General features: G+C 39.9%; 3 protein-coding genes and 1 long non-coding RNA gene across 11 annotated transcripts in view; 2 read left to right on the top strand and 2 right to left on the bottom strand.

Annotated features, from left to right (window-relative positions):
* LOC309648210 (zinc finger protein 677-like) overlaps positions 1–27489 on the bottom strand; it is a 205574-nt gene that overhangs the window by 169873 nt on the left and 8212 nt on the right. The gene's annotated exons all lie outside the window — the stretch shown is intronic.
* Positions 1–27489, bottom strand: part of LOC309648115 (zinc finger protein 525-like) — a 219054-nt gene that overhangs the window by 118673 nt on the left and 72892 nt on the right. The gene's annotated exons all lie outside the window — the stretch shown is intronic.
* LOC309648108 (uncharacterized protein) overlaps positions 1–27489 on the top strand; it is a 363120-nt gene that overhangs the window by 9231 nt on the left and 326400 nt on the right. For 3 of the 8 annotated variants that reach the window (XR_014256475.1, XR_014256476.1, XR_014256477.1), the window contains exons 2-4: positions 4650–4739; positions 9043–9169; positions 20613–20801. Coding sequence is in view for 1 of the 8 variants with exons in the window: in XM_082436242.1 (XP_082292368.1) it covers positions 9043–9169 (127 nt within the window). In the remaining 7 variants the exon portion in view is untranslated. Of the gene's footprint in view, positions 1–4649; positions 4740–9042; positions 16547–16932; positions 20526–20612; positions 23658–25680; positions 26561–27489 lie in introns of those variants that run through there. The other 5 variants (XR_014256478.1, XR_014256479.1, XR_014256481.1 and 2 more) reach the window with 5 other exon arrangements.
* Positions 23737–27489, top strand: part of LOC309648346 — a 132613-nt gene continuing 128860 nt past the window's right edge. The window contains exon 1 of the long non-coding RNA XR_014256620.1: positions 23737–23867. This is a non-coding gene — a long non-coding RNA (uncharacterized lncRNA). The remainder of the gene's footprint in view (positions 23868–27489) is intronic.

Here is a 27489-nt window from a genome sequence, read left to right on the forward strand (position 1 = left end):
CCAGCCTCATCCTGGGAGCTGACCCTTTTCTCACAGTTCACTCTGCCCCAGTCACATTGACTTTTTCTCTGTTTCCAAACACCAACACCTTTTCTGTGTCAGATCTCAGTTCCTGTTCTTACCTTTGGCCTTTAAGTCACCGTGGCTCAGGCCCCTTGTCCTCCTTCAGGTCTAGGCTCAGAGAGGGCTCCCCGTCCCCTCCTGACGATCTCTGTCACGTTACCCGGGTTTTATTGCCTCTGTATCAATTGCCATCAACAGAAATGCCCTTCTCCATTGATTATTTTGAGTCTTTCCTGTCTTCCCTCCATTGAAGTGCACACAGCGTTCCTCTTTTTCCCAGGATGACGGCAGTACATGACGTTGAGAATGTGTTTAGATGCTAGGACTGCGGGTTGGGCTGAGTAATCCTCAGGGAAGACCAAGGGACTTGAACAAGTGATGATGATGGTTTGCATATTTGTTCTGGAAATTTGAACTTTTTAAAAAAAATTATTTTCCATTATGGTTTATCATAGGATATTGAGTATAGTTCCCTGTGCTATACAGTAGGACCTTATTGTTTATCCATTCTGTATATAAAAGCTTACATCTGCTAACCCCACTCTCTCACTCCATCCCTCCCCTAATCCCCTCCACCTTGGCAACTGCAAGTCTGTTCTGTATGTCCATGAGTCTGTTTCTGTTTTTGTAGATAGGTTCATTTGTGTCATGTTTTAGATTCCACATGTAAGTGATATCATATGGTATTTATTTTTGTCTTCCTGATTTACTTCACTTTGTATGATAATCTCTAGTTGCAACCATGTTGCTGCAGATGGCATTACTGTGTTCTTTTTTATGGCTGTGTAATATTCCATTTGTGTGTATGTGTATATCTATCTATATATCTCCCATCTTCTTTATCCATTCACCTGTCGGTAGACATTTAGGTTGTTTCCATGTCTTGGCTATAGTGAATAGTGCTGCTATGAACATAGGGGTGCGTGTATCTTTTTGAATTATAGTTTTGTCTGGATACATGCCCAGGGGTGGGATTGCTGGATCGTGTGGTAATTCTATTTGGAAATTTCAACTTTAATTGACCCTTACCCGCTGTGGCTGCTTAATTACTCAAAATAAGAACGATTTAGAGAAACCTAGTAAGCACTTGAGGCTGGTACCCGCAGGCAGTGTGCTGAGGTGTCCCCACGTGTAGTCCGCTGTGTCACTGATCCACTGTAGTTCTCAGGTCTTCCAGGCTCTAAACATCCAGGGCCAGTCGCCACCTTGACAAGAGGTTTTTGCCTTCCAGCAGTTCATCTCTTCGGAGTCAGGGATACTGATTTCACTGTGTTAAAGGTTAAAGGTAGGCAGGAAGTCAGGAACGTAAGGGGGCGTGAAGGAGGCCCCTCGTAAAGAGCTAGGGTATCTTGCAATTAGATGTGCGTGGGGAGATCAGGACACAGTGAGACCTGAGGACCCTCTCTCGGTGACTTCCTCACTGAACTCAGTAGCCTTTGTAACTGGACTCTATATCGTCCCCAGTTGCTGGCAAGTTTTCCCAGGAGGGCCAACTTCTTGATCTTCATACAGAATACCTAGCATCCTTTGGGTGGCAGCATTCCTACTGTGATGTCTGTGCTCAGAAGCCTCTGTGCCTTTTAGCCCTATTTGCTCAGTCATGCCCGGAGGAGAGGCAGTAAAATGGGGAAAAGTGGAGGGGTCTGCAGGAGGGATATGGCAGCAAGTGTGGTCAAACAGAAGAGCCCAATGAATGCTGTGTGCTCCTGTTCCTTGTGGGATCAGTGGGTGTGTGCAGTGTTGGGAAGGCATGTCTCAGTTCTGGCTGGAGCATCTGCAAGTGGGTTTATGGGCGGTTGTGGGCTGCATGGAATGGTTTGGGGTGCCCTAGTGTCAACTCAGGTTGCCTGGGACACACGTGCTAAAACGGATTTGCATGTACTAGTTTTAATTGGGTAGGCCCTGGTCACACCTGAGGAGGAATGTAAGGAGTGGAATTAGGCAGAGGGAAGTAGTATCGTGCAATGATGGTGGAACCAAGGCCTGAGCTGAGCCCACAGGGAGCTGTGGGTGCAGGAGGATGGGTGCCTTAGTCCCGAGGGGCTGGATCTAGAGGGTGCCCCCAGCATCCACTCCACATGCTGACTTTTGTTGGGTTTTTTGGGGGGCAAGCATCATCATCATTGCAACCCATGGAGTAATACAGGGAAAGTCTCAGAAATCATTTTCTGGGTTACTTTTGGTATTTTTGAGTATTTTGGGTTGCAAGTGAAGAAAGTTTTAGATGCACTTTGAAAGATACAAAAGAGAAGTTGGAGTGTTTCCGTGGAAGATGTATGTTCTCATTGGGGCATGTGCATCGTTGGAGACATCTTGCTTTTATTATTAGATTTGGAGATGACATTGTTTGGGCTGGGGCACTGTGAATTAAAATATAGTGTCTTGGGACTTCCCTGGTTCCAAGGCACAGTGGTTAAGAATCCGCCTGCCAATGCAGGGGACACGGGTTCGAGCCCTGGTCCGGGAAGATCCCACGTGCTGCGGAGCAACTAAGCCCGTGTGCCACAACTACTGAGCCTGAGTGCCACAACTACTGAAGCCCGCTCGCCTAGAGCCTGTGCTCCACAGCAAGAGAAGCCACCGCAGTGAGAAGCCTGTGCATCGCAGTGAAGAGTAGCCCCCGCTCTCCGCAACTAGAGAAAGCCTGCGGGCAGCAACGAAGACCCAACACAGCCAAAAATAAATAAATAAATTAATTAATTAATTTAAAAAATAATGCTTTATATTAAAATATAGTGTCTTGGGTCTAGAGGGTCTTTAGGTGTCTTCATATGTATTATTCCAGCATGAATGCATGAGTTATTAGAAGTTGGAATGTCTTCTGGTATTTTATAGCAGGATAGGAGGGGGATATTATGGGGTATATGGAGAGTGTGTTGGACCTCATGAGAATTTGTAAGTTTGAGTCCAGAAGGTTAATTATGAGTACTAAGCTTCAAATGGCAGAAGATTTTCGTTAGGGAGGTCTTGTTATGTATGGGTCTGTGGGCACAACTTACCAGGAGACAAAGTCCTGTGATGTAGGGAAAGATTTTTCCACAAATCGGAGGGCAGGAACACCACAGGGATCTGCAGGCCGGAGGCTCGTCCTTCGGGAGCTGTACGAGACTTTCCTGTTGCCAGGCCAGTGCTGGCTACTCTATTCTCCTCTCCCTTTCTGTCCCAAAACATGCAGACACACACACGCGCGCGCACGCACAATACAGAGAACAGGGAACCCTTGTGCACTGATGGTGGGAATGTAAATGGTGCGACTATTATGGAAAACAATGTGGAGGTTCCTCAATAAATTAAAAAAAGAACAGGCACACAATCTATCAAAAACTATTCTGGAAAAAAAAAAAAACAACTATTCTGGCTAGATAGCTAATGAAACAAAATCGATATTCTGAGGGAAATATCTGCACTCCAATGAGCATTACTGCATCATTCGCCATAGCCAAGATGTAGAAAGAACCAAAATGTCTGTTGACAAAAGAATGGATAAGGAAAATGTGTGTGTGTGTGTGTGTGTGTATACACACACAATGAAATGTTATTCAGCCATAAAAATGAGGGATTTTGCCATTTATTACAAAATAAATGAACCTAGAGAACATGGTAGGTGAAATAAGCCTCACGGAGAAAGACAGATATTGTATGTGGAAACTAGAAATGTCAAACTCATAGGAACAATAGAAAGGTTGTTACCAGGAGCTGGGTGGTGGGGAAAATGGGGAGATGTTGGTCGGAGGGTACAAACTTGTAGGTATAAAATGAATAAGTTCTGGGGATCTAATACACATCATGCTGACTATAGTTATCCATGCTGTGTTTCTGTATACTTGAAATTTGCTGAGGGAGTATCACTTATGTGTTCTCACTACTCAGACGCAAAATGGTAACTGCGAGTTGATGGAAGTGTAAATTACTTGATTGTGATAATTATTTCACAGTGTATACATCTGTCAAATAATCACGTTGTACACCTTATATGTGCACCATTTTTATTCATCAGTTATACCTCGATTAAGCTGGAAAAGGAAAAGAAGGTGTGCTGGGCTTTCCTCTTGAGTGCTGCTCAACCCAGTCTTCCCATTAGACCAGTGAGGCACTTTGCATATACATGTTTTGTGCCCCCTGACCAAAGATTCCCCCTTAAATAGCTGCGGTGAGGCCCAACCTCAATAATATTTAACGTGCCCCAGATGACTCTAATCTGTATCCATCACTGAGCATCGTGACTCTGGGTCCCCCCGTTCCTGAGGGCTGAGATCTGGGCTGAAGCTGAGGGGCTCTGCTCTGCGTGGGGATGGATCAGGGCTGGTCTGTGACCTGAAGGGGATCGTCGGGTCCAGCTGAGGTGCCCGCTGCTGCTGTGTACGTGAGGGCCTCACCAGGAGGGGAGCGAGATCTGAAGGAAAGGGTGGGGAAACTCCTGTGTTGGTCTCTGTGTGGGAGTTTACTGTCCTGAGCCCCTCCTGGGACAGTGGGCAGCAGGGGACTGTCTGTTCCACATGCTGAGGTCTTCCCTGTGTGTGTGGTGGTGACTCAGGAAGGGCGTGTGTTGATTCCAAGCATTAAACAGCATCTTTCCAACTTTCAAGATCGACCTCTAAAGACTCATATTGTCTAAGGAAGGAGCCTGGAAGAGGAGGGAGAGGAAAGAAAAGGAGTCAGAAATGGCTCTTTCTCAGGTAAAGTCATATTGTCAGTTGATTTTTTCTGTCTGTCCTTCCTGAAATGCCCTTCTTTGGACTCGCTGATCTTGTCTGACTCTGAAGTATCCCACCTGACACCTGTACCGTCACAGTCACCAGGTCCTTCCCTCAGGGCCTGTCATCTCCACTTAGATCCCGTCTCCCCATGACCCAGTGACCTGGAACTTGTGAGGAGTCTCCACTGGGCAGGGCTTCACACCCATGGACTGGAGACAGGGTGTCAGTGCTACTGGGCAGCAGGGATTGCTTAGGGCCCCATCAGGATGCACTGTCTGCTCTCTGTAAACCAGGATAAAGAAGCTGCACATGGAAGTGATGGTATTAATATGCACAATACCTGGTAAGTGCTAGAAAAGAGACCAATAAGGAGAAATTTGCTCTTTTTCTAATGCAGTTGAAGTTAAATGAGTGAGTCACTGACTTCAAAATCTTAATGACTGATAATGGAATGGAAAGTTCAGAAACATTAGTGATAGAGGGTGTTTTATTCCATCACTGATTTTAGAAATTCTTTAAATCACTTGCATCACCTCCGTTCTTTAGAGGTTTTCTTTTCCCTGTGTTGATTGCCTCCTCTGACACAAAGAAGTTTCTGCGTTTGATGCAGGTAAGGTTCCAGCTTCATTCTTTTGCTGGTAGATACCTGGTTTCCCAGCACCATTTGTTAGACTGTCCTTTCCCCTTATTGTAGTCTTGGTACCCTTGTCAGTACATTTTAAGGGACTTCCCTGGTGGCACAGTGGTTAAGAATCTGCCTGCCAATACAGGGGACACAGGTTCGAGCCCTGGTCCAGGAAGATCCCACACGGAGCAACTAAGCCCATGCGCCACAACTAATGAGCCTGCGCTCTAGAGCCCGCGAACCACAACTACTGAGCCTGTGTGCCACAACTACTGAGCCCGTGTGCCTAGAGCCTGTGCTCCACAACAAGGGAAGCCACCACAATGAGAAGCCCGCACACTGCAACGAAGAGTAGCCCCTGCTTCCCACACCTAGAGAAAGCCCACACACAGCAACAAAGACCCAATGCAGCCATAAATAAATAAATAAATAAATAATATATATATATACATTTAAATACACTTTACATATGTTCCAAGAATTATTTCTGAGTTAATCTGTTCCATTGGTTTAAGTATCTGTGTTTATGCCAATACCACACCATCCTTTTTTTTTTCGGTCAAGCCTCGCTGCTTGTAGGATCTTAGTTCCGCGACCAGGAATCGAACCCAGGCCCTCGGCAGTGAGAGCGAGGAGTCCTAACCACTGAACCACCGGGGAATTCCCAGGACCACACCATTCTTGATTCCTTTGTTTGTACTATGTTTTGAAATCTAAAAAAGGGTGGTCTCCATCTTCTTTTTCAAGAATATTTTGGCTATTTGGGGTCCCTTGAGATTCCCTATCAGTTTTACCATGTTTTCTTCTATCTTTGCAAAAATTGCCATTGGAACTTTGATAGGGATTCCATTGAATCTGTGAAACATTTAGGATTTTCTGGGCATTTTAAGTCTTCCAATCCATGAGTATAGGATGTCTTTCTATTTATTTGTATCATCTTAGATTTCTTTTAGCAACATTTATAGTAGTTTTCAGTGTGCAAGTCTTTTACCTCCTTGGCTAATCTGTTCCTAAGTATTTAATTCTTTTTGATGCTATAGAAATAGGATTGTTTTCTAATTTTCATTTGACTTTGTGCATTGTGTATAGAAATATAACTGATTTTTGCATGTTGATATCATCCTGCAACTTTTCTAAAATTGTTTTTTGATGTAGCAGTTTTCTTGTGGAATCTTTACAGTTTTACAGTTTATATTATAAACCTCATTATCTACTAAAAAGATAATTTTACTTTTTTGATTTTTTTTTTTTTTTTGGTCCAATTACTCTGGCTAAGGCTTTCAGTACTTTCTTGGACAGTAGCGCAGAGAGTGTGCATCCTTGACTTCCTCCTGATCTGAGAGGGAAAGCTTTCACTCTTCCACCATTGAGCATGATGTTAACCGTGTTCTTTTCAATATACGGCATTTCTTATGTTGAGATACTGTTCCTAGTTTGTTGAGGTTTTTATCCTGAAAGGTTGTTGAATTCTGTCAAATGCTTTTTTCTGCAATTGAGATGATCATGGGTTGATTTATTCTGTTAATGTGGTGCATTGCATGAATTGATTTTTGTATGTTGAATCATCCTTGCCTTATAAATTCCACTTGGTCATGATGTAGAATAGTTTTAATTTGCTGTGAATTTGGTTTGCTGGTATTTTGTTAATGATATTTTTATCAGTATTCATCAGGGATATTAGTTTGTAGTTTTCCTTCCTTCTTGTGTTTTTCTCAGAATCATGCCAGCTCCATAGAACAAGTTCGCCAGTGTTGCCTCTTCAACTCTTCAGAAGATTTTTATTAGGATATGAGGTAATTCTTCCGTAAATATTTGGTAAAATTCTGCAGTTAAGCCATCTGGTCCTAGGTTTTTCTTTGAAGTTTTTGATTACTGCCTGAATCTCTTCAGTTATATTTCTGTTCAGACTTTTTATTTCTTAGTGATTAGGGCTTAGTAGGTTATATGTGTCTAAGAATTTTCCTCTATCTTCTATATTATGTAATTTTTTGGCCCATTATTGTATATCGTACTCGCTTATAATCCTGTAAAAAATTTCTGTGACATCAGTTGCAATCTCTCGCCTTTTATATCTGTTTTTAGTTATTTGAATCTTGTTTTTTTTTTCATAGCATAGCTAAGAGTTTGTAAATTTAATTTTGTCAAAACACTGACTCTTGGTTTGTTAGTTTATATATTATATTTCTATTTTCTATTTCATTTATCAGTGGTCTCATCTTTCTGATTTACCTCTTCTAACTTTGGGTTTAGTTTTTTCCTTCTTTTTGTTTCCTTTAGGTGTAAAAATAGATTTCTGATTTGAGATCTTTATTATAAGCACTTTTCAGTGTAGCTTTCACTGTATCTTATAAATTTTGGTATGTTTTATTTTTATTTTCTTCCAGATATTTTAAAAATTCCTTTGTGATTTCTTCTTTGGCCCATTGGTTTTTGGCTTTTTTTCCCACATTTTTGGTGTTTTTTTTTCCCCCGTCTGCTTGTTTCTATTTTCATTTAATTGTGGTTAGATACTTTTATGACCTCAGTCTTCTTAAATTTAAGATTTATTTTGTACCCCAACATGTGGTCTGTTATAGAGAATGTTCCATGGATAGTTGGGAAGAATGTCTTTTCTGCTGTTGTTGGGTGGTTGTGACATGTACATGTCTGTTACATCCAGTCAGTCTGTAGTGTTATTGACGTTCTGTTTCCTTATTGATCTTCTGTATGGTTCCATCCATAAATAAAACTGGGGTCTTATAATGTCATACTATTACTGTGCTGCTGTCCATTTCTCTCTTCATTTGTTAATTTTTGGGAGCTCTAATGTTAGATGTGTGTGTGTATAATTGTTGAATCTTCTTATTGAATTGACCATTTTTAATTATATAATATCCTTTGTCCCTTGTGTGTCAGTTTTTGTTTTTAGTTTGTCTGATATTATGTAGCCACCTCTACTCTGTAGGATAGACTATCTTTTTCCATCCTTTTAGCCTATACATGTCCTTAGATTTGTGAATTTTAACAGTTCCAATTCTTTGACACTCTTTAGCTTCCATTCCAGATCCCAGCCACCTGAGTTCATATGCTTGCTGTGTCATTTCTTATCTGTTGACCTGAGTCGAGTTTCTCAGAGTGTCTCTGACAGTTTTCTCCTCTCTACCATGGGAACACATCTTTTTCTAATGAGCTATTCTGTTGATAACAAGTTAATACATGTAACATTTAGAGTACTGCTTATCATATAGGAAGTATTCAGACCCTTTTAGTCATTGTGGTTGTTATTGATCATAATTTAAGATTCTGACCTTTCTTTAAATCCACTCTGGACTTTGTCATCTCTGAAAACACCACTCATAATGTAGCTCATCTAGATATTGAATATCTCAGTGTGTAGAACATAATATCTATATAGACAATCTGGTGTTCAGTTTTATTTGTGTGTATTTCATGTATTATCGACAAACATGAAAAATCCACATTGTTTGGAAGATATCATACTCTCATATAAAACATAAGATGTTAAAAATTAGAGACACATAATTTGCTCCAAATACCTTTACATAGCTTTGCCATTTACATATTTCAACCAGATTGATTGTTACACCTGTCTCTCCTTCTCACATTGTGTAAAAATAAGGACTCATGGCCCCTTGGTGAAATGTGTTTTCATTTCAGGCACCGTTGACCTTCAAGGATGTGGCCGTAGGATTCACTCAGGAGGAGTGGGAATGCCTGGACCCCGGTCAGAGGGCCTTGTACAGGGACGTGATGGTGGAGACCTGCAGGAACCTGCTCTCCCTGGGTGAGGATAACTTCCCTCCCTCTAGAAGTTGGGATCTGCTCTTGGATATCTTTGCATTTTTCCTGTGTGCCTCTTGGGAGGCCCTGTTTTGCTTGGCTGATCTGAAATCCCTGTTGAGTCGGACATGAAATGCTTCAGGATGTGCAGTGTCAGGAGTTTAAACTGTCCTTTTCTTCAGGTGATCTGCCCATTTCATGATACGTCGGGGGTCGTTCCAGAGCTTGAGTATTTATAAAGCCCAATGGGAAACTTTTAAAATACCCAATTTCCTGTGTTTTCTACCCCTGTGCTTTAGATTCAGTAGTTCTAGGAAGAGAGCTAGGCGTCTGCATATTATGCTGTTCCCTCTGCATTCAAAAGGAGGCAGTGGATGAATTTGTGAAATGTTTTTGCAGAACCACCTGTAATGTCCTCACTACCCAGCTGAACAAAGAGCTGGGATTCTGGAAGAGCCACAGCACTTCACACTTCTTCTAATAAGCAGGAATTTCTCTTTCTGATCTGAATATTATCTCCATCTTGAAGCAAGAGAATGAGCCCTGGACTGTCAAGAGTGACATGAAAGTATCAGAAAACCTAATGAGTGGGAAAGTAGCAGAAGTGTGAACCCAGGTCAGATGTCAGAAGGGCAGAGGTGACGCCACACCCTTAATAGTGTCGGGGAAACACTCCCATTGTTGGGAGAGAAGTTTATTTTTTGTGAGCTCTCAGAGGAAATTTTTCTCTGCAACTTATCACTCTGTGCTTCAACGTGTGAAATTTACCCCTTCACCTTCCAGTGGTGCTGTAGCTCCAACAAAGATAAAGTCAGTCTTTATCTTGATCCACAACACTTTGTTATATGCCTTCTGTGAACTCGGTCTTTCTTGACTTTAAGCAGCATGAGGTGGGCTGTTTTAAAGGGGTCTCTTGCCCCCTCATCTCTCCTTCTGGTCTTGATTCCACTGGATGCTCAGTTCTTAGTCCATAGAGATAAGAGGTGATGCCTCCGGAGTCCAACCCTTGAACCTATGTCAGTTTAGTCCCCATTTGATGTTCTGAGAAGATGTAATCAACAGATAGTAACAGATGGTAAACAATGGCTGTTCTTTAATTCCATCTGGCACCTCATAACCTACATGGAGCTGTCTGAAGCCCTGTCTGCTATTTCCCAGCCATTTCTTCCATTCTGCTTTTGCCACGTACTTCAGTGATGCGAGCGGTGGCCAGGTTGACTGAACCTTACATAATTGTTACTTAGGAAAACTGTAAGGACCATGGACAGAGAGGCCCTCTCTGATCCCCAGTCCTGCAAGAGGAGCATATGTGAACCTTTTCAGGCTCTTAGCTTGGTGTCTGCGGGTAGAGAACATGGTCCCATCTCAAGATCCTATCATATCTGACCCGCATATCTTATATTTTTTTCTCTCTTGGAGTGCTCTTCCTAGTTGGGTAATGTAGACACTTTGTGATTCCATATGTTCTTTAAGTTCGCTTGATTTGACTCTGAAACTTGCTTCTGAAATAGATATTCCTAGGGTCTGAAATTTTATCCAGTTTTTTTTTACTGTGATAATCCACTTTTAGTTAGTGGACAACTTCTGGTGGACTCTGTGGAGTGGGTTTACTTGGTAACAGAAAGTTTTTATGGAGAATACTTTCCCTCATGTGTTGCAATATTCTCCAGCTGCATACAAAATCACCACTTGAAGCTGCTTACTGGAGTGGACAGCATGTTCTACAACGTGAGATAGAAAGTATCATGAGAGCCTGACTGATACGTCTTTCCAGGTTTTTATTCTGGTTGAGGAGTGTCACAGAAGCCTGTCTCAAGGGCACTGTGACAATGTTGCTTACATATACCAATGATCATCCTTTATGAACCTCAGTAAATGGTATAGGAATTTCTCCTATGAATACATTGTCCAGGTTCTCGTCCTCGTATCTGTGAGGCTGTTGACTAAACTGTTGTTCACGCTACGTATTTTGTCACCTGTGTGTGCCTTTATTCATTCTACCTCAACACCTAATTTTGAAGCATGTTAATAAAAGAGCTTATGAATTGGTGTGACACCTTCAATGATAAGCTATAGTTTGTTTTGTTTAAGGCACTGCTACTTTCATTTTGTACATTTCTGTGCGTTATGTATGGTCTTGATTTTTGTTTATTTAGTCATCAGGTCTGTATTTTTTATGATATTAGTGTTGAGGATTGAATTGGGGAAAGACCCCCTGCCATGGTGGAACTGGTGATCAGACCCTTTTAGAGGTCTTTATGTATTCTCAATTTTTACCTATACTCTGTTATATCATTTGCAAATATTTTCTTCCATTTCATAGTGTCTTTTCACTTGACTGAGTGTGCTTTGATGCACAACAGTTTAGGATTTTGATGTAGTCCAGATTATCTGTTTTTACTTTGTGGCCTGTGCTTTTGGTGTTATATCCAGTTAATTATTGCTGAATCTAGTGTCAGCAAGTTTTTCCCTATATTTACTTCTAGGACTTTTATACGTTCAGGTCTTATGTTTAGGTCTTTGATCCATTTTCCATTAATTTTTGTATATTGTGTAAGATAATGGTCCTACTACATTCTTTGCATGTGGATATTTAGTTTCCTCAACATCTTTTTTTTTTAATTCACTCTACAAATTATTTGTTTGCTTGTTTATTACTTTATTGAATTATACTTGATTTACAATATTGTGTTGGTTTCAGGCGTACAGCAAAGTGACTCAGTTTTATATCTATATATATACAGATACATACATATACACACACACACTTTTTCAGGTTATTTTCCATTATAGGTTATTATGAGATATTGAATATACTTCCCTGTGCTATATGGTAAATCTTTGTTTTTTATCTATTTTATACATAGTAGTATATATATGTTTTTTATCTATTTTATACATAGTAGTATATATATGTTGAACCATCCTTGTGTATCTGTTAATCCCATACTCCTAATTTATCCTTCCCCCTCTTTCCTCTTTGGTATCCATAAGTTTGTTTTCTATATCTGTGAGTCTGTTTCTGTTTTGTAAATAAGTTCATTTGTATCATTTTTTAGATCCATATATAAGTAATATCATATAACGTTTGTCTTTCTTTGTCTGACTTCATTTAGTATGATAATCCCTCGGTCCATCCATGTTTCTGCAAATGGTAATATTTCATTCTGTTTTATGGCTGAGTAATATTCCACTCTATCCATTCATCTGTCAGTGGACATGTACATTGCTTCCATGTCTTGGCTATTGTAAATATCGCTGCTATGAACATTGGCATGCATGTATCCTTTTTGAATTAGAGTTTTCATCTTTTCCAGATATATTCCCAGGAGTGGGATTTCAGGATCATGGGGTAACTCTGTTTTTAGTTTTTTAAGGAACCTCCATACTGTTTTCCATAGTGGCTGCATTAACTTACATTCCCACCAACAGTGTAGGAGGGTTCCCTTTTCTCCACACCCTCTCCAGCATTTGTTACTTGTAGACTTTTTAATAATGGTCATGCTGACCAGTGTGAGGTGGTACCTCATTGTAGTTGTGATTTGCATTTCTCTAGTAATTAGTGATTCTGAGCATCTTTTCATGTGCTTATTGGCCACTTGTATGTCTTTAGAGAAATGTCTATTTAGGTCTTCCACCCAACTTTTGACTGGATCGGTTTTTTTGTGTGTATGTGTATTGAATTCTATGAGCTGTTTGTAAATTTTGGAAATTAAGCCCTTGTCAGTCACATTGTTCGCAAGTATTTCTCCCAGTCTATAGGTTGTCTTTTCGTTTTGTTGATGGTTTCCTTTGCTATGCAAAACTTATACGTTTGATTAGGTTCCATTTGTTTATTTTTGCTTTCATTTCTTTTGCCTTGGGAGACTGATCTAAGAAAATATTGCTACGATTTATGTCAGAATGTTTTTTTTTATTAATTTTATTTATTTGGCTGCCTTGGGTCTTAGTTGCGGAACACGGGCTCTTCATTGAGGTGCACTAGCTCTTTGTTGTGGCGTGTGGGCTTCTCTCTCTAGTTGTGGCACGCAGACTCCAGAGCGTGCGAGCTCAGTAGTTGCATCGTGTGGGCTTAGGTGCCCCGCGGCATGTGGGATCTTAGTTCCCTGACCAGGGATCGAACCCACGTCCCCTGCATTGGAAGGCAGAGTCTTAACCACTAGACTACCAGGGAAGCCCCTGTCAGAATGTTTTGCCTGTGTTTACTTTTAGGAGTTCTATGATATCATGTCTTATATAAGTCTTTAAGTCATTCTGAGTTTATGTGTATGGTGTGAGGGAATTTTCTAACTTCACTGATTTACGTGCAGCTGTCCAACTTTCCCAACACCACTTGCTAAAGAGACTGTCTTTTCTCCATTGTATATTCTTGCTGCCTTTGTCGTGGGTTTGTCAAAAATGGCTTTTATTATGTTGAGATATATTTTCTCTATACCCACTTTGGTGAGAGTTTTTATCATGAATGGATGTTGAATTTTATCAAATGCTTTTTCTGCATCTATTAAGATGATCATGTGGTTTTTTTCTTTTGTTGATGTGGTGTATCACGTTGATTGATTTGTGAATGTTGAACCATCCTTGTGACCCTGGAATGAATCCAACTTGATCATGGTATATGATCCTTTTTATGTGTTGTTGGATTCAGTTTGCTAATATTTTTTGAGGATTTTTGCATGTATATTCATCAAAGATATCGGCCTGTAATTTTCTTTTTCGGTATTGTCTTTCTCTGGTTTTTGGTATCAGGGCGATGGTGGCTTCATAGAATGACTTTGGGAATGTGCCCTCCTCTTAAGTCTTTCGGAAGAATTTGAGAAGGGTAGGTATAAGTTCTTTGTATGTTTGGTAGAATTCCCCAATGAAGCCATCTGGTCCCAGACTTTTGTTTGCAGGGAGTTTTTTTTTTTTTTTAATTACAGATTCTGTTTCATTTCTAGTGATCAGTCTGTTCAAATTATCTGTTTCTTCTTGATTCAATTTTGGGAGTCTGTATGTTTCTAGAAATTTGTACATTTTTCCTAGGTTGTCGATTTTGTTGGCATATAACTCCATAGTATTGTCTTACGATTTTTTGTATTTCTGTGGTCTCAGGTGTTATCTCTCTTTCATTTCTTATTTTGTTTGTTTGGGTCCTCTTTTGTTATTGGTGAGGCTGGTCAGAAGTTTGTCAATTTTTATCTATTCAAAAAACCAGCAGTTGTTTTAATTTTTTTCTATTCTTTTTTATCACTATGTTTTATTTCCTCTCTGATCTTATTTTCTTCCTTCTGCTGACTTTAGGTGTTGTTCTTCTTTTTCTGATTCTTCTAGGTGATAGTTTAGGTTGTTTGAGATTTTTCTTCTTTTTTGAAGAAGGCCTCTATCACTATGAAATTCCCTTAGGATTGTTTTTGCTTCATTGCATAGATATTTTATGGTTATGTTTTCATTGTCATTTGTCTCAACATATTTTTTGACTTCCTCTTTGCTTTCATCGTTGACGCATTGGTTTTTTAGTAGCCTGTTGTTTAGTCTGCATGTAATCGTTTTCTTCCTATTTCTCTTTCTGTGATTTCTAGTTTCATGCTGTTGTGGTCAGAAAAGGCGCTTGAAATAATTTCTATCCGTTTTAGTTTGTTGAGATTTATTTTTTTGTCCTTGTATGTGGTGTATTGTAGAGAATATTCCATCTGCGCTTGAAAAGAATGTGTATTCTGGGTTTTTTGGATGTAATATCCTGTAGATATCAATTAAGCCTAACTGTTCTATTGTGTCATTTAGGATCTCTGTTGCCTTATTGTTTTTCTGTCTGGAAGATCTGTCCATTAATATTAGTGGGGTATTAAAGCATCTTATTATTATTGTATTCCCTTCAATTCCTCCCTTTATGTCTGTTAGGTATTTGTTTTATGTATTTAGGTGCTCTTATATTGGGTGCGTATACGTTAATAAGTGTAATGTCCTCTTCTTGTAGTGATCCTTTTATCATGGTATAGTGTCCTTCTTTGTCTTTTTTTATGGCCTTTGTTTTAAAGTTTATTTTGTCTGAGTATTGCTACCCCCCCTTTCCTGTCATTTCCATTTGTGTGAAATATCTTTTTCCGTCCCCTCACTTTCAATCTGTATGTGTTATTTGCCCTAAAGTGGGTCTCTTGTAGGCAGCATATTGTAGGTTCTTGTTTTATTTTGTGATCTGCCACTATGTGTCTTTTGACTGGAGCATTTAGTCCATTGACGTTTGAAGTAATTACTGATAAGTATGTACTTACTGCCATTTTAAACCTTGTTTTCCAGTTAATTTTGTATTTCTTCTGTGTTCCTTTTTTGTTTTTACTTTTGTGGTTTGATAGTTTTCTTTTGCATTATGCTTGAGTTCCTTTCTTTTGGGTTTTTGTGACTCTATTGTATGTTTTTGATTTGTGGTTACCCTGGTTTTCAAGTATGTTAACCCTCACATTTTGTGATTTTGATGTCCTATTTTACATCTTCATGTTTATCCTTTTGCTGTTCGTTGTAGTTATAATTGCTTTCATAAAATATTTTTGATTGTTTTTTAATCTATGAATTGGCTCATTTATGTGATTTTCAATCCTTTTATATATTTGCCTTTTGTATTGTGATTTTTCCCTTTCCTATAGATTCTTGCTTTTCTATTTAGAGAAGATCTTTTCAATATTTCTTTTAGGGTGGGTTTAGGATTGCTGTATTTTTTTAGTTTTTGCTTGTCTGAAAAATTCTTTACCTCTTCTTCTATTCTAAATGATAATCTTGCTGGGTAGAGTATTCTAGGTTGCAGGTTTGTCCTTTTCAGGACTTTGAATATATCTTGCCACTACCTTCTGGTCTGCAAGAGTTTCTGTAGAGAAGTCAGCTGATAGCCTTATGGGGGTTCCCTTGTAACTGACTTTGTTTTTCTCTTGATGCCTTTAGAATCCTTTAACTTTTGCCATTTTAATATGTCTTGGTGTAGGTCTCTCAGCTCTTCTCACTGTGTGATTTCTGTTACTCTGCCTTCCAGATCACTTATTTGTTCTTCTGCCTTATTTAGTCTCCTTATTCATTACCTTTAGTTCGGTTTTTATCTTGGCAATTGAGTTTTCTAGTTTTGTTTGGCTCCTCTTTATGTTTTCTAGTTCCTTGCTACAGTGATCTGCATTTCTATTTGATAGTCTTTCTTAATACCTTCAGCATTTTTATTACCTCCTTTGTGAACTTGGGGCTTACAGACTGAAGAGGTCTGTTTAATTTTTTGTTGTTTCAGGAGATTTATCTTGTTCTTCTAATTGGAAGTATTCCTCTGCTTTTTCACTTTATTTATATTTCTCTGTGAATTTAGGAGCAACAGTTATCTACTGTTGAAGGGCTGCTTTTATGCGGGAGCATCCCTGAATAGACTGTGTGTGTGAGTCCAAAATATTTTTTTTTTTTTTTTTTTTTAATGAGCACTTTGCCATCATTGCATCAATAGTTTTTTGGGTTTTTTTGGTTTTTATTTATTTATTGATTGATTGATTGATTGATTGATTGATTGCTGTGTTGGGTCTTCATTTCTGCGCGAGGGCTTTCTCTAGTTGTGGCAAGCGGGTGCCACTCTTCATCGCAGTGCGCGGGCCTCTCACTGTCGCGGCCTCTCTTGTTGCGGAGCACAGGCTCCAGACGCGCAGGCTCAGTAGTTGTGGCTCACGGGCCCAGTTGCTCTGCGGCATGTGGGATCCTCCCAGACCAGGGCTCGAACCCGCGTCCCCTGCACTGGCAGGCAGACCCTCAACCACTGCGCCACCAGGGAAGCCCAGTCCAAAATTTTTGGTGCAAGGGCTATTTTGCTATGGACGCTTGCCACATCTTTCGTCAGGGTGTGCTGGCCACTGTCCTCTTGATAGGTGGTACGTTTGTTGTTGTGGTGACCAGAGCCTGCAGTGGATGTTTGGCAGGGCCTCTTCTTTGCTCGGTGGTTGTAACAGCCCTGTAGTTGGAGTACTGGTTGGGGTAGAAGCCCCCAGGTCCAATTCTAAGCTGTGACGTGAGGCAGGCAGGACTGGATCACCCTGCTGGGAAAGGAGCTATGATGTATTCCTCCCCAGTAGCTCTCCACTGGGATGTGTGACTCTGTGACACCGCCTGCTACCCAGTGTGTGTGCCCACAAAGTCCAGGTTGCTGGTGCTGCCCTCACACCCACCTCCACTGCAGGAGCACTGGTAATAGGCTCAGATTCAGCCCCAGCTCCGCGTGTGTGAGCCCACAAAGTCCGCTGCTGCTGGTGCCATTCCCCAACTCAACCCTGCTGCCAGAGCGCCAATAATCGGGTCAGACGCCCCTCCAGTGACACGTGTGCGCTCCCCAAACCTGCCACCCGTGCGCACTCCCAAAGCCTGCGACGGCCAGAGCTGTGCCCCTCTGAGCACGCTGACAGTGAGGCTGCTATAGCAGACCCACGCCCCTCCCTTTGTGCACTGATAGTGGGCTCCTACTGCAGACCTGTGCTCTGTCCTGCACACAACCCCAGCTGTGGCCCAGACCACACTCCAGGACCTTTGGGCCGTCTCTGCACAGCAAAACCGAATCCTCTCCCCGAGTATGTCGCCGAGGCCTGAGTTTCAGCACCCAGTTGCTGCGCATGCCGGGAGGCACACATCTTGGGCTGGGAGATGCAGCAGCATGGCAAGGACTGGCTGTGCTGCTCTCTCCCTCCCCTACCTGGCCACAAGCCAGCTCCTGCACTCTCCTCTCCAGCGTCGAAAGCTCCCCTCCCTGTCCTGGTGGACCTCTCAGCCAGTCGAGGAGTTTCCTGGGGTGTGGGAACCTTTCTTCCTTCAGAGCTCCCTCCCAGGGGTGCAGTTCCCATCCTGATTCCTTTCTTCCCCTTTTGTCCTAACCGGTTAAGTGGGGATCTTTCTTGCAGTTCTCGTTGTATGAGATCTTCTGCCAGCTTTCAGTAAGTATTCTGGGAGCATTGTTCCGCGTGGAGATTATTTTTGATGTATTTGTGGGAGAAGATGAGCTCCACATCCTTCTATGCCACCATCTTGATCTCCTCTCAGCATAGTTCAGTAGACTGACCTTCCCCCATGGAGTGGTACTGACACCTTGGGGAACATCATTTGACCATATACACAAGAGTTCATTTCTGACATCTGTTCTGTTCCCCGGGTCTCTCTGTCTTCATGCCAGTACTCTGCCACTTTGATTAGTTTAGCTTTGTGATAATTTTGAAATAATTGTGTGACCTCCAACTTTATTATTTTCAAACTTGTTTTTGCTATGAGGGTCTTTAGATTGCATATAAATCTTAGGATGGATTTATCTACTTCTTCAAGAAACGCTGTTGGGATTTTGCTAAGAATTGTGTTGAATCTATTGATCACTTTGGGTAGTACTGACATCTTGACAATACTGCCTACCGATCCATGAACTCGGGATATATTTGCAGTTATTGGTATCTTCTCTAATATTTTCCAGCAGTGTTTTTAGGTTATAGTGTAAAAATGTTTTTCTCCTTGGATAAGGTTATACCTACATATTTTTCTAACTTTTCTGAATTCATTCATTAGTTCCAGCAGGATTTTTTTTTTGTGGAATCTTCAGTTTTTTCTACACATTAGATCATGTAGGTCGTAAACAGAAAAAATTCTTCTTCCTTTTTCTATTTGGATACCTTCTATCTATATTTCTGCCTATGTGTCCTTGCTAGGACTTTCAGTAATGTTTTTAGAAATAGTGAAAGGAGGTATCCTTGTCTTGTGCCTGATCTTAGAGGAAAAGCTTTAAGTCATTCCCCATCAAGTGTGATGGTAGCTGTGGGCTGTTAATATATGGCCTTTATTATGTTGAGGTAGTATTTTTTTTATTTCTAGTTTACCGAGTGTTTTTATCATGAAATGCTTGTCAAATGCTTTTCAGTAGAAATGATCATGTAGTTTTCTTCCCGTCATTCTGTTAATGTGCTGTTTTACATCAAAAGATTTTCATATGTTGAACCATCCTTATATTTCAAAAATATATCCCTGTTAGTCACAGCATATAATCCTTTTAATGTGCTGTTGGTTTCAGTTTACTATTATTTTATTGATGATTTTTGCATCATTATTCATTAGAGATTGTAGCCTCTGGTTTTCTTGTAGTGTCTTTGTCTGGTTTTGTTATTGGAGTAACTCTGGCCTCATAGAGGGAGTTTAGAACTGTTTCCTTTCCTTCAGTTGTTTTGAAGAGTGAAAGTAAGATTGGTCTTAATTGTTTTTAAATGTTGAGAAGAATTCTGCAGTGAAGCTATCTGGCTTTTCTTTGTTGTATGGTTTTCGATTAGTGATTTCAATCTCCTTAATAGGAATAGGTCTGTTCACATTTTTTTATTTATTCATGAGTCAGTCTTGAGAGGTTATATTTTCTAGGAGAGTATCCATTTCTTCTGGGTTATCCAACATTTAGGTATAGAATAGTTCTTAGTATTCTTAGAATTATTTTGATTTCTGTAGAATCATTTCTGATGTCCCCTCTTTCATTCCTGATTTCAGTAGTTTGAGTGTTCTCTTTGTGAGTAAATCTAGGTGTTTGTCAGTGTTTTCGTCCTTTTCAAACCACCATATTGTAGGGTTGTAGTTTTCTGTAGTTTTTATTCTGTTTCATTTATCTCTAATATACTTTTTTCTTCTACTTCTGTTAACTTTTGTCTCTTTCGTTCTTCTATATATGTATATTCCACATATAAGTGAGATCATTCAGTATTACTTTTTATGTCTGACTTATTTTACTGAGCATATACTCTATACGTCTGTCCATGTTGGTACAAATAACAGAATTTCCTTCTCTTCTGTGGCTGAATCATATTGCATTGTGTGTGTCTGCTAGATTTTTTTTAATCCATTCATCTCTTGGACACTTTAGGTTGTTTCTATGAGCTGGCTATAGTGAATACTGCTATAATGAATATGGGAGTGCAGGCAGGTATCTTTTGAAGACAGTGATTTTATTTTGTCCGATATATACCTAGCAGTGGAATTGCTGCATTATTTGATAGTTTTTTTTTCTTTAATATTTTGAGGAAATTATATACTATTTTCCATAGTGGCTGCAACAGTTTTCATTCTTCCCAGCAGTGCACTAGTGATCCTTTTTCTTTCCCACATTCTGCTCAATACTTGTTATCGCTTGGCTTTTTGATGATAGCCCTTCTAAGGGGTGTGAGGTGATATCTCACTGTAGTTTTTTTTTCTTTAATAAGTTTATTTATTCATTTATTTATTTATTTGACTGCATTGAGTCCTTGTTGCTGTGTGCGGGCTTTCTCTAGTTGTGGCGAGCGGGGGCCACTCCTCGTTGTGGTGCGCAGGCTTCTCGTTGCGGTGGCTTCTCCTGTTGCAGAGAACAGGCTCTAGGGCACATGGGCTAAAGGTCCTGGGAAGGTACTGGGGAAAAGTGCTTATTGCTCAAGGAAGGCATAGTTTGTAATAAATACTCTGTTGGGTGTTACTAGGTTAAGTGAAAAACAACAAAACACAAAATATTGGATATCCATTCTCAGGGGAAAAGACGGAGTCCAGAAAAGATCATTTCCCATTCCTGGCCGTATGGAATAGAGGGACCTGAGAACATCTGCTCAGCAAAACTGCACATTTGCTGTGGACCAAAGACCACTGGGTACCTCCTTTTTCTTCAATAAGTGGTAGGATTTATTTAAGTTTTATTTCTCTGTTTCAGCATAATGTGTTATGAGTGATGAAGACTCCATATAGGACTCTGATTCAAGAGGAATCTCATGAAACTTGTGAAATCCTCACGTGTGACTCAAGTCATGTTTGCTAGAACTTTTTCTCCTTTCCTTTTCTTCTATCCTTAACATACGAGGTTGGATGTATTTTGTGTGAACAAAGAAGGGACAAATTATTTCTGATAGAAGCTGCACTAACATGTATTATAATATTATTTCCAACTATCACCCTGCTATGCAGTTATACATGATATTTGTTTGGTTTCTCTCAAAGATGTATATTCTGATATAAGGTAAGGCATGAGCCCTAGTTACAGGCTTTTCCACATAAGTTTTGTATGGTTTCTCTCTATGATGGAGTCTCTTTTTATTGAAATATAATTGATATACAACAGTATTAGTATTGGCTGTACTGTATGAGGTAACATTTGCATACTTTATGAAATGATCACAATGATATGTGTAGCCATCTTTCCTCAGAGCTACTACCATGCTACTTCTAAACATATTCCTTATGCTGGATATTACATCCCCATGACTTATTATATAGAGGTTTGTGCCTAATCTCCTTCACCTAGTTTACCTGCTGCTGCACCGCCCTTCCTTCTGGCAACAACCACACATTTGTTCTTTATCTGTGAATCTGTTTTCCTTGTCTTGTGCTTTTACTTCCTTGATTCCACGTATAAGTGAGATCGTGCAGTATTTGTTTTTCTACACCTGACTTACGTCACTTAGCATAAAATCCTCTGGATCCATCCATTTTGTTTCAAATGGCTGGACTTCTTTTCTTAAGGGTGACTGATATTCCACTGTGCGGCATGGACATACAACATCTCCTCTAAGCGTTCATCTATTGATGGACACCTAGGCTGCTTCTCTATCTTGGCTACTGGAAATAATGTTACAATGAATATTCAAATGCCTATATTTTCTCAAATTACTGTTTTTCTTTTCTGCCAGTAAATACTTCAAAGTGCAATACCTGGTTCACCTGTTTTAATTTTTGAGGAACTTCAGTAATGTTTTCCGTAAATGTTGCACCAACTTAAAATCCCAGCAATAGAGGACAGGGTTCCCTTTTCTCCACACCATTGCCAATGCTTGTCTTTCTGATGATAGCCATTGTAAACAGGTGTGAGGTGGTACCTCATTGAGCTTTTTTTATATGATTTTTAAAAATTTTATTCATTTAATTTTTTAGCTGCATTGGGTCTTCGCTACTGCACACGGGTTTTCTCTAGGTGCTAGAGAGCGGGGGCTACTCTTTGTGGCGGCGCGTGGGCTTCTCATCGTGGTGGCTTTTCTTGTTGCAGAGCACGGGCTCTAGGCACCTGGGCTTCAGTAGTTGTGGCTCACAGGCTCTAGAGCGCAGGCTCAGTAGTTGTGGCACACAGGCTTAGCTGCTCCATGGCAGGTGGGATCTTCCTGGACCAGGGCTTGGACCCGTGTCCCCTCCATTGGCAGGCGGATTCTTAACCACTGCGCCACCAGGGAAGCCCCCTCATTGCACTTTTGATTTATACTTCCCTGATGATCAGTGACAGTGAGCATTTTTTCACGTGTCTGCTGGCCATCTGTATGTCTTCTTTCTCCCTGATAGACTCCCATATGTTAAGTAAGGCTTGAATACATGCACAGATTTTGTCTGAATTGCTTTATTCTTAGAGTTTCTACTTTTTAAAATCTCTGGTGACCCCTAAACCTTGAGCTTTGGACCAAAGCATTGCCACTTATGTGAGGCTTATGTTTGTTTTCAGTATGTATTTTGAGATGCCTGGTGAGGCTTGCAAATTGAGTATAAGCTTTGCAACACATATTACATTGGTAAGGATTTTCTCCAGTGTGGATTGTTTTATGTTGAATAAGATATGAATGTCTTGTAAGGGCTTTGACACACTCATCACATTTGTAAAGTTTCTCTCCAGTGTGAGTTCTCTCATGACCCCAAAGTTGTGACTGTTCAATAAAAGCTTTATCACATTTATTACATTTAAAAGGCTTTTCTCCTGTATGAATTCTCTGGTGTGCCATAAGGTTTGAACACTGCGTAAAATGCTTGCCACACTCATAACATCTGTGTGGTTCCTCTCTAGTATGGACTCTCTCATGTTGAGTAAGATACGAGTGCACTGTAAAGGCTTTGCCACACTTAAGACATTTGTATGATTTCTGTCCAGTATGGATTCTCTTATGTCTGTTAAAGCTTGACTGCTCAGCACAGGCTTTGCCACACTCATGACATTTGTAAGGTTTCTCTCCTGTATGCACTCTCTGATGTGTTATGAGGTGTGACTGGTGGTTAAAGGCTTTGCCACACTCACTACATCTGTAAGGTTTCTGTCCAGAATGAATTCTCCTGTGATTCCTGAGGTTTGAGCTTTTGCTAAAAGCCTTCCCAGAGTCATTACAGTTGTAAGATTTTTCTCGAGTGTGTGTTCTCCTGTGTTGTGCAGGTGACCAAAGTGTTTTCCACACTAGGAGCAATTCTGTGAAGTGGTGAAACTAAGGAACCACTGCTGACTGGCTTCTCAACTTGACCGCATGCATACACTTTCTCCTCAGCTGGAAATCTCTGCAGCTGAGCCGCCTGGGCCTGCAGCCTCACTCCAGGTCTACTTTCCAAACACTTGAGATCTCTGTTTCCAGCAACGCTGACGTTATTTTTTTCGTTGTTAACAAACTTCTTACAAATGGCTTGTCGTGCGTGAAATATTCACATGCATTACTTCTTACAGAAACACTCTGAGGAAAATTAATTAAGGATTTATTATCTTGATCTTCTCTCTGAGATTTTTGTTATGGGTCAAAAGCACTTCTTCATAATCTCTTGCATCATATCCCCACTCACTCTCACACTCCTGCACATCTGCACAGACTTCTTGAGGTCAAAATCCTTGATGCCATGACTTTCATTTCTTTCCAGTACCACTATATGGCATAATTCTCCTTTATCAGTGTCCTCTCTTGGTGATAACTCCTTGATTGCAAGTCTAGCAGAATGGCTTCCTATTAAATGGAGTTGGAAAATAGCTTAGATAATTACATAAAAAATCATATACAATGAACAGTTTTCTCAAACATGGTCTTCAGACACTATTGTTATATAATTTTCTTTTTATATATTTTCCCATATTACTGTTTTCTCTGATCTTAGATAATAGAATTTCAACCATACACTACATACTACATATATATTTTGCATTGTATCTGGATAACTAAATGATAGTCCATAGTTAGAACGTTTACCTATGTACTGGCTTATAAAAATCCAGGCATGAAATCATCCTTGAGATTTGAGACTGTCTTCCCTAATCCTTAACCTTTATAATAATGTTAATCACATGTGAGTATGATGTAAGAAAAAAATATTTTTTAAAATCTGTATATCACAATAATAACTGATAAAGCATTTATATAACCCATGATAAATCAAGCAGGTAAGGTAATAAATAACCACGTTTACACAAAATAATAAGCCTCTGGAATTCTAAAAGATCCTCCGGTAAATACCAACAAAAAAAAATAATTTTCATTTCAGAAGGAACATACAATAGGAAAAATAATATCTTGATAAGCACTGAATTTTGAAATATCAGATTCAGGTAAACGTATGTATAAAGTTTAAGAATTAGGGAAAATGGTCTGAAATCTCAATCATGATGTCATGCCTGCGGTTCTACATAGTTCAACTACCTAACTGTGGAGTGTCATTTAATTGTACACTTGTATGGCAAAAAATATATATATACATATGGTATATAATGTATGCTTTGAAAATTGTTATCTTAAGGTCAGAGAGAACATCTATATGGAAAATAATTAGAAAAAGACAACAGCCAAAATATAATGTAGGCCAAGGTCAATTTCATAATAACCATGACCAAAAAATGACACATCTAGTTAACTAAAGGTAACTTTACAGTCCTTACTGTCTGCCATGCAATATTTCAAGCCCTATAACAGCATTAATTATTTAATTATTCTTGAGGTAAAGTATCACAGTTTTTCATATAGAAACACGCATCTATCTCTAACGCACACAGAAAGCAAATTCAAGAGACAGTTTGAACCTGGGTGTGCAGAGTAACATGACATGTTCATATGTATTAAGCAGCATCGTCCATCCAGGCAGTACAGATTTTAAGAAAATTTGAAGGAAGTAACCCGTATCTTAGAAATGTTTCAAGGAAGATACGGGCAGTGAGCTGTGTCACTTCTACTGTGACTGTCCTGCCATTCCCAGATAATGATGAGTCACGTCCAGCACGTGTTGATGTACACAGTGACCAGACCGAGTTGCTGATCTGAGCAAACTGTACTGTGTGCAAGTAGGGGTCCTTCCTTATGCAGTGTGTGGGGTATGGGGCGGGGTGGGGTCTTACGGGAACTGGGGAGCCCAAGTGCTAAATATTAATATGGTACTAAGAAGTACCAATAGAGTTCACTTAGCTCCACAAAAATCTGAGGGAAGGCCAGGACTGGGATTTAACAAAGCAAGAGTGAAAGTAGTGGGCAATGTGGGAGCACTGCTTGTGCTTGCAAATCTATGGGAAGAGGACTGTGCTGCAGCAGATGAAAGCCTAACCTTGGGAAAAGAAGAACTGCCATAGCAAGAAACATAAACATGACTCATTCTATGGAAACTATATTGTTGGTATGAAGGAAATGTGGAAGATATTAGGAAGGCAGAGAGTGCTGTTATGGGAAGACTGTAGGTTTACATCTATTCCAGTACTTGCTCTAAACATGATCAAGCTGAGTATCTCAGAAATTCCATTCCTAGGCATACATTACTTGTTCCGGAAGATATGTACAAGAATGTTCTTTGCAGGACCTAAAAGCAAAACCTGGAGAATGAATGAATTCACTCTGTGTGAACACATGTGGATGCAATAAAACCCTCTCAAGGGTACAGCAATGGAGGCTGATCATGGCTGCTGGATGATGATCTCTTGGCAGGGGCGACAGAGGTTGACTGGTGGAAACAAAGCTAGCAGGAGGCTTTTGCCAAGGTTTAAACTCTTTGTGGATGTGATTATATTTGGCAAGAATAACTTTTAAACTACTTATACATTTTAAAAACAATATCAATTTTAGCATGAAGTTTTTTAGTGCAAACAGCTTTGTTATATAAAAGTAACAGATCTCTTCTGCTGGAATTTTTTAAAGTATTTGAAATCATATCTTTGGATCTTTTAACATTAGAATCCCAAACATATAACAGACATCAGATGACAAGTGCTCTTACTGTATGTATATCACTAAAGATATACTTACTCTTATCAATAGGAATTAATATGCATGTAACAGAAAGTAATGAATTTTGACTTCTGGAACAGCAACAGAAAACCCTAAGGGGCATTACTGAACAACCTAGAGGAAAGAATGACTTGTATGGACAAGTGTTGTTCACAGCAGGGTTTAACCACAGAAACAATTCTGGCAGAGCCGTGCTAATCCATGGCAGAGTTCTATGTGCAGAGATGTGGTTGACAGCATAAGCAGCCAATTAACAGCCTGAAGAACAGGACAATAATAGGTTGTATATCAACAAGGACCAGGTCACTTTTGATGAAATTTAGTTGAAAGAAAGAGAGGACAGGGAACAAAAGAGGCTTCATTGAAATATGTAATTCAAGGAATGTAAGAAAATTTCTGAGAAACATTGTTAGAAGCAGTAATAATGAGGAAACCATGGAGTATAAAAAAATTACCTACATTTCCTTAAACAGAATGAGATATTTAAATATCAGCATCCCAAGATGTACATGAAGAATCTACACAGGGAGAATAATTATTAGAATAAATTAATGTTGGGGAAGCTAGTAAAGTAGTCTTGTTCAGGCTTCAGAGGCAGCACTAGGCCTCTCTGACCGGGCAATGACCCTAAAAGCTGGCTACATGCTGAACTGCTGAGCTACCTGCAGGCAGCACACCTTGTAAATCAAGGAGTAAGTCTGGGGCCTTCTTGCACCCTGAGGGCCTGGCCAGCCCCCGAGGATCAGAGAACACTCCAAGACTTATGAGTTAAGACCAAGGCATTTATGACAATAACCAGAGCTGCAAATTTGCACGTAGGCTGACTGACTGTTGTCAGCCTATGGCCTGATGCTAAAAGCAGGAATCCTTCCAGTAGGAAACAAGTCTCACCCGTGGGGTAGATGCACTGCCCGGGGCCTTCCCAACTGGGACTCCAGATTGTTGCTGTTGAAGGGACTTCCCAGTGCTACTTGGATCTGGATGTAGGTGCTTCCCCAATTCCGTGATGTAATAAACCTGTGTCTTTACTATACTTTCTTAGTTAGTTATACTATTCTTAATTAGTATACTGTAATCTTTTAATTCAATGAACTCTCTGAATTCTTGTTTAACTGAGTGTAAGAGTGGTTATTTTGCCAGCAAACCCTACGAACCTAAAATGAAAGTAAAACCTTCAGCAAAACAATTATTTGCAGCAAAAAAAAATTGTAATTAAAATAGAAATCAAAACTTCCTTATAGAAAACTACAGCAAATCAATTGAATGGTACCTGTGACTAAAACTTAATAAAAAGTAAAAAATGACATAGATTTAATTGAGGAAAATGTGTGTTAAAACAAATGTGATACCACTAAACACCAATGATAGTGGCCAAAATACA

This window comes from Balaenoptera physalus, assembly GCF_965194825.1.
Source record: "Balaenoptera physalus genome assembly, chromosome: 19".
Taxonomy (NCBI): domain Eukaryota; kingdom Metazoa; phylum Chordata; class Mammalia; order Artiodactyla; family Balaenopteridae; genus Balaenoptera; species Balaenoptera physalus.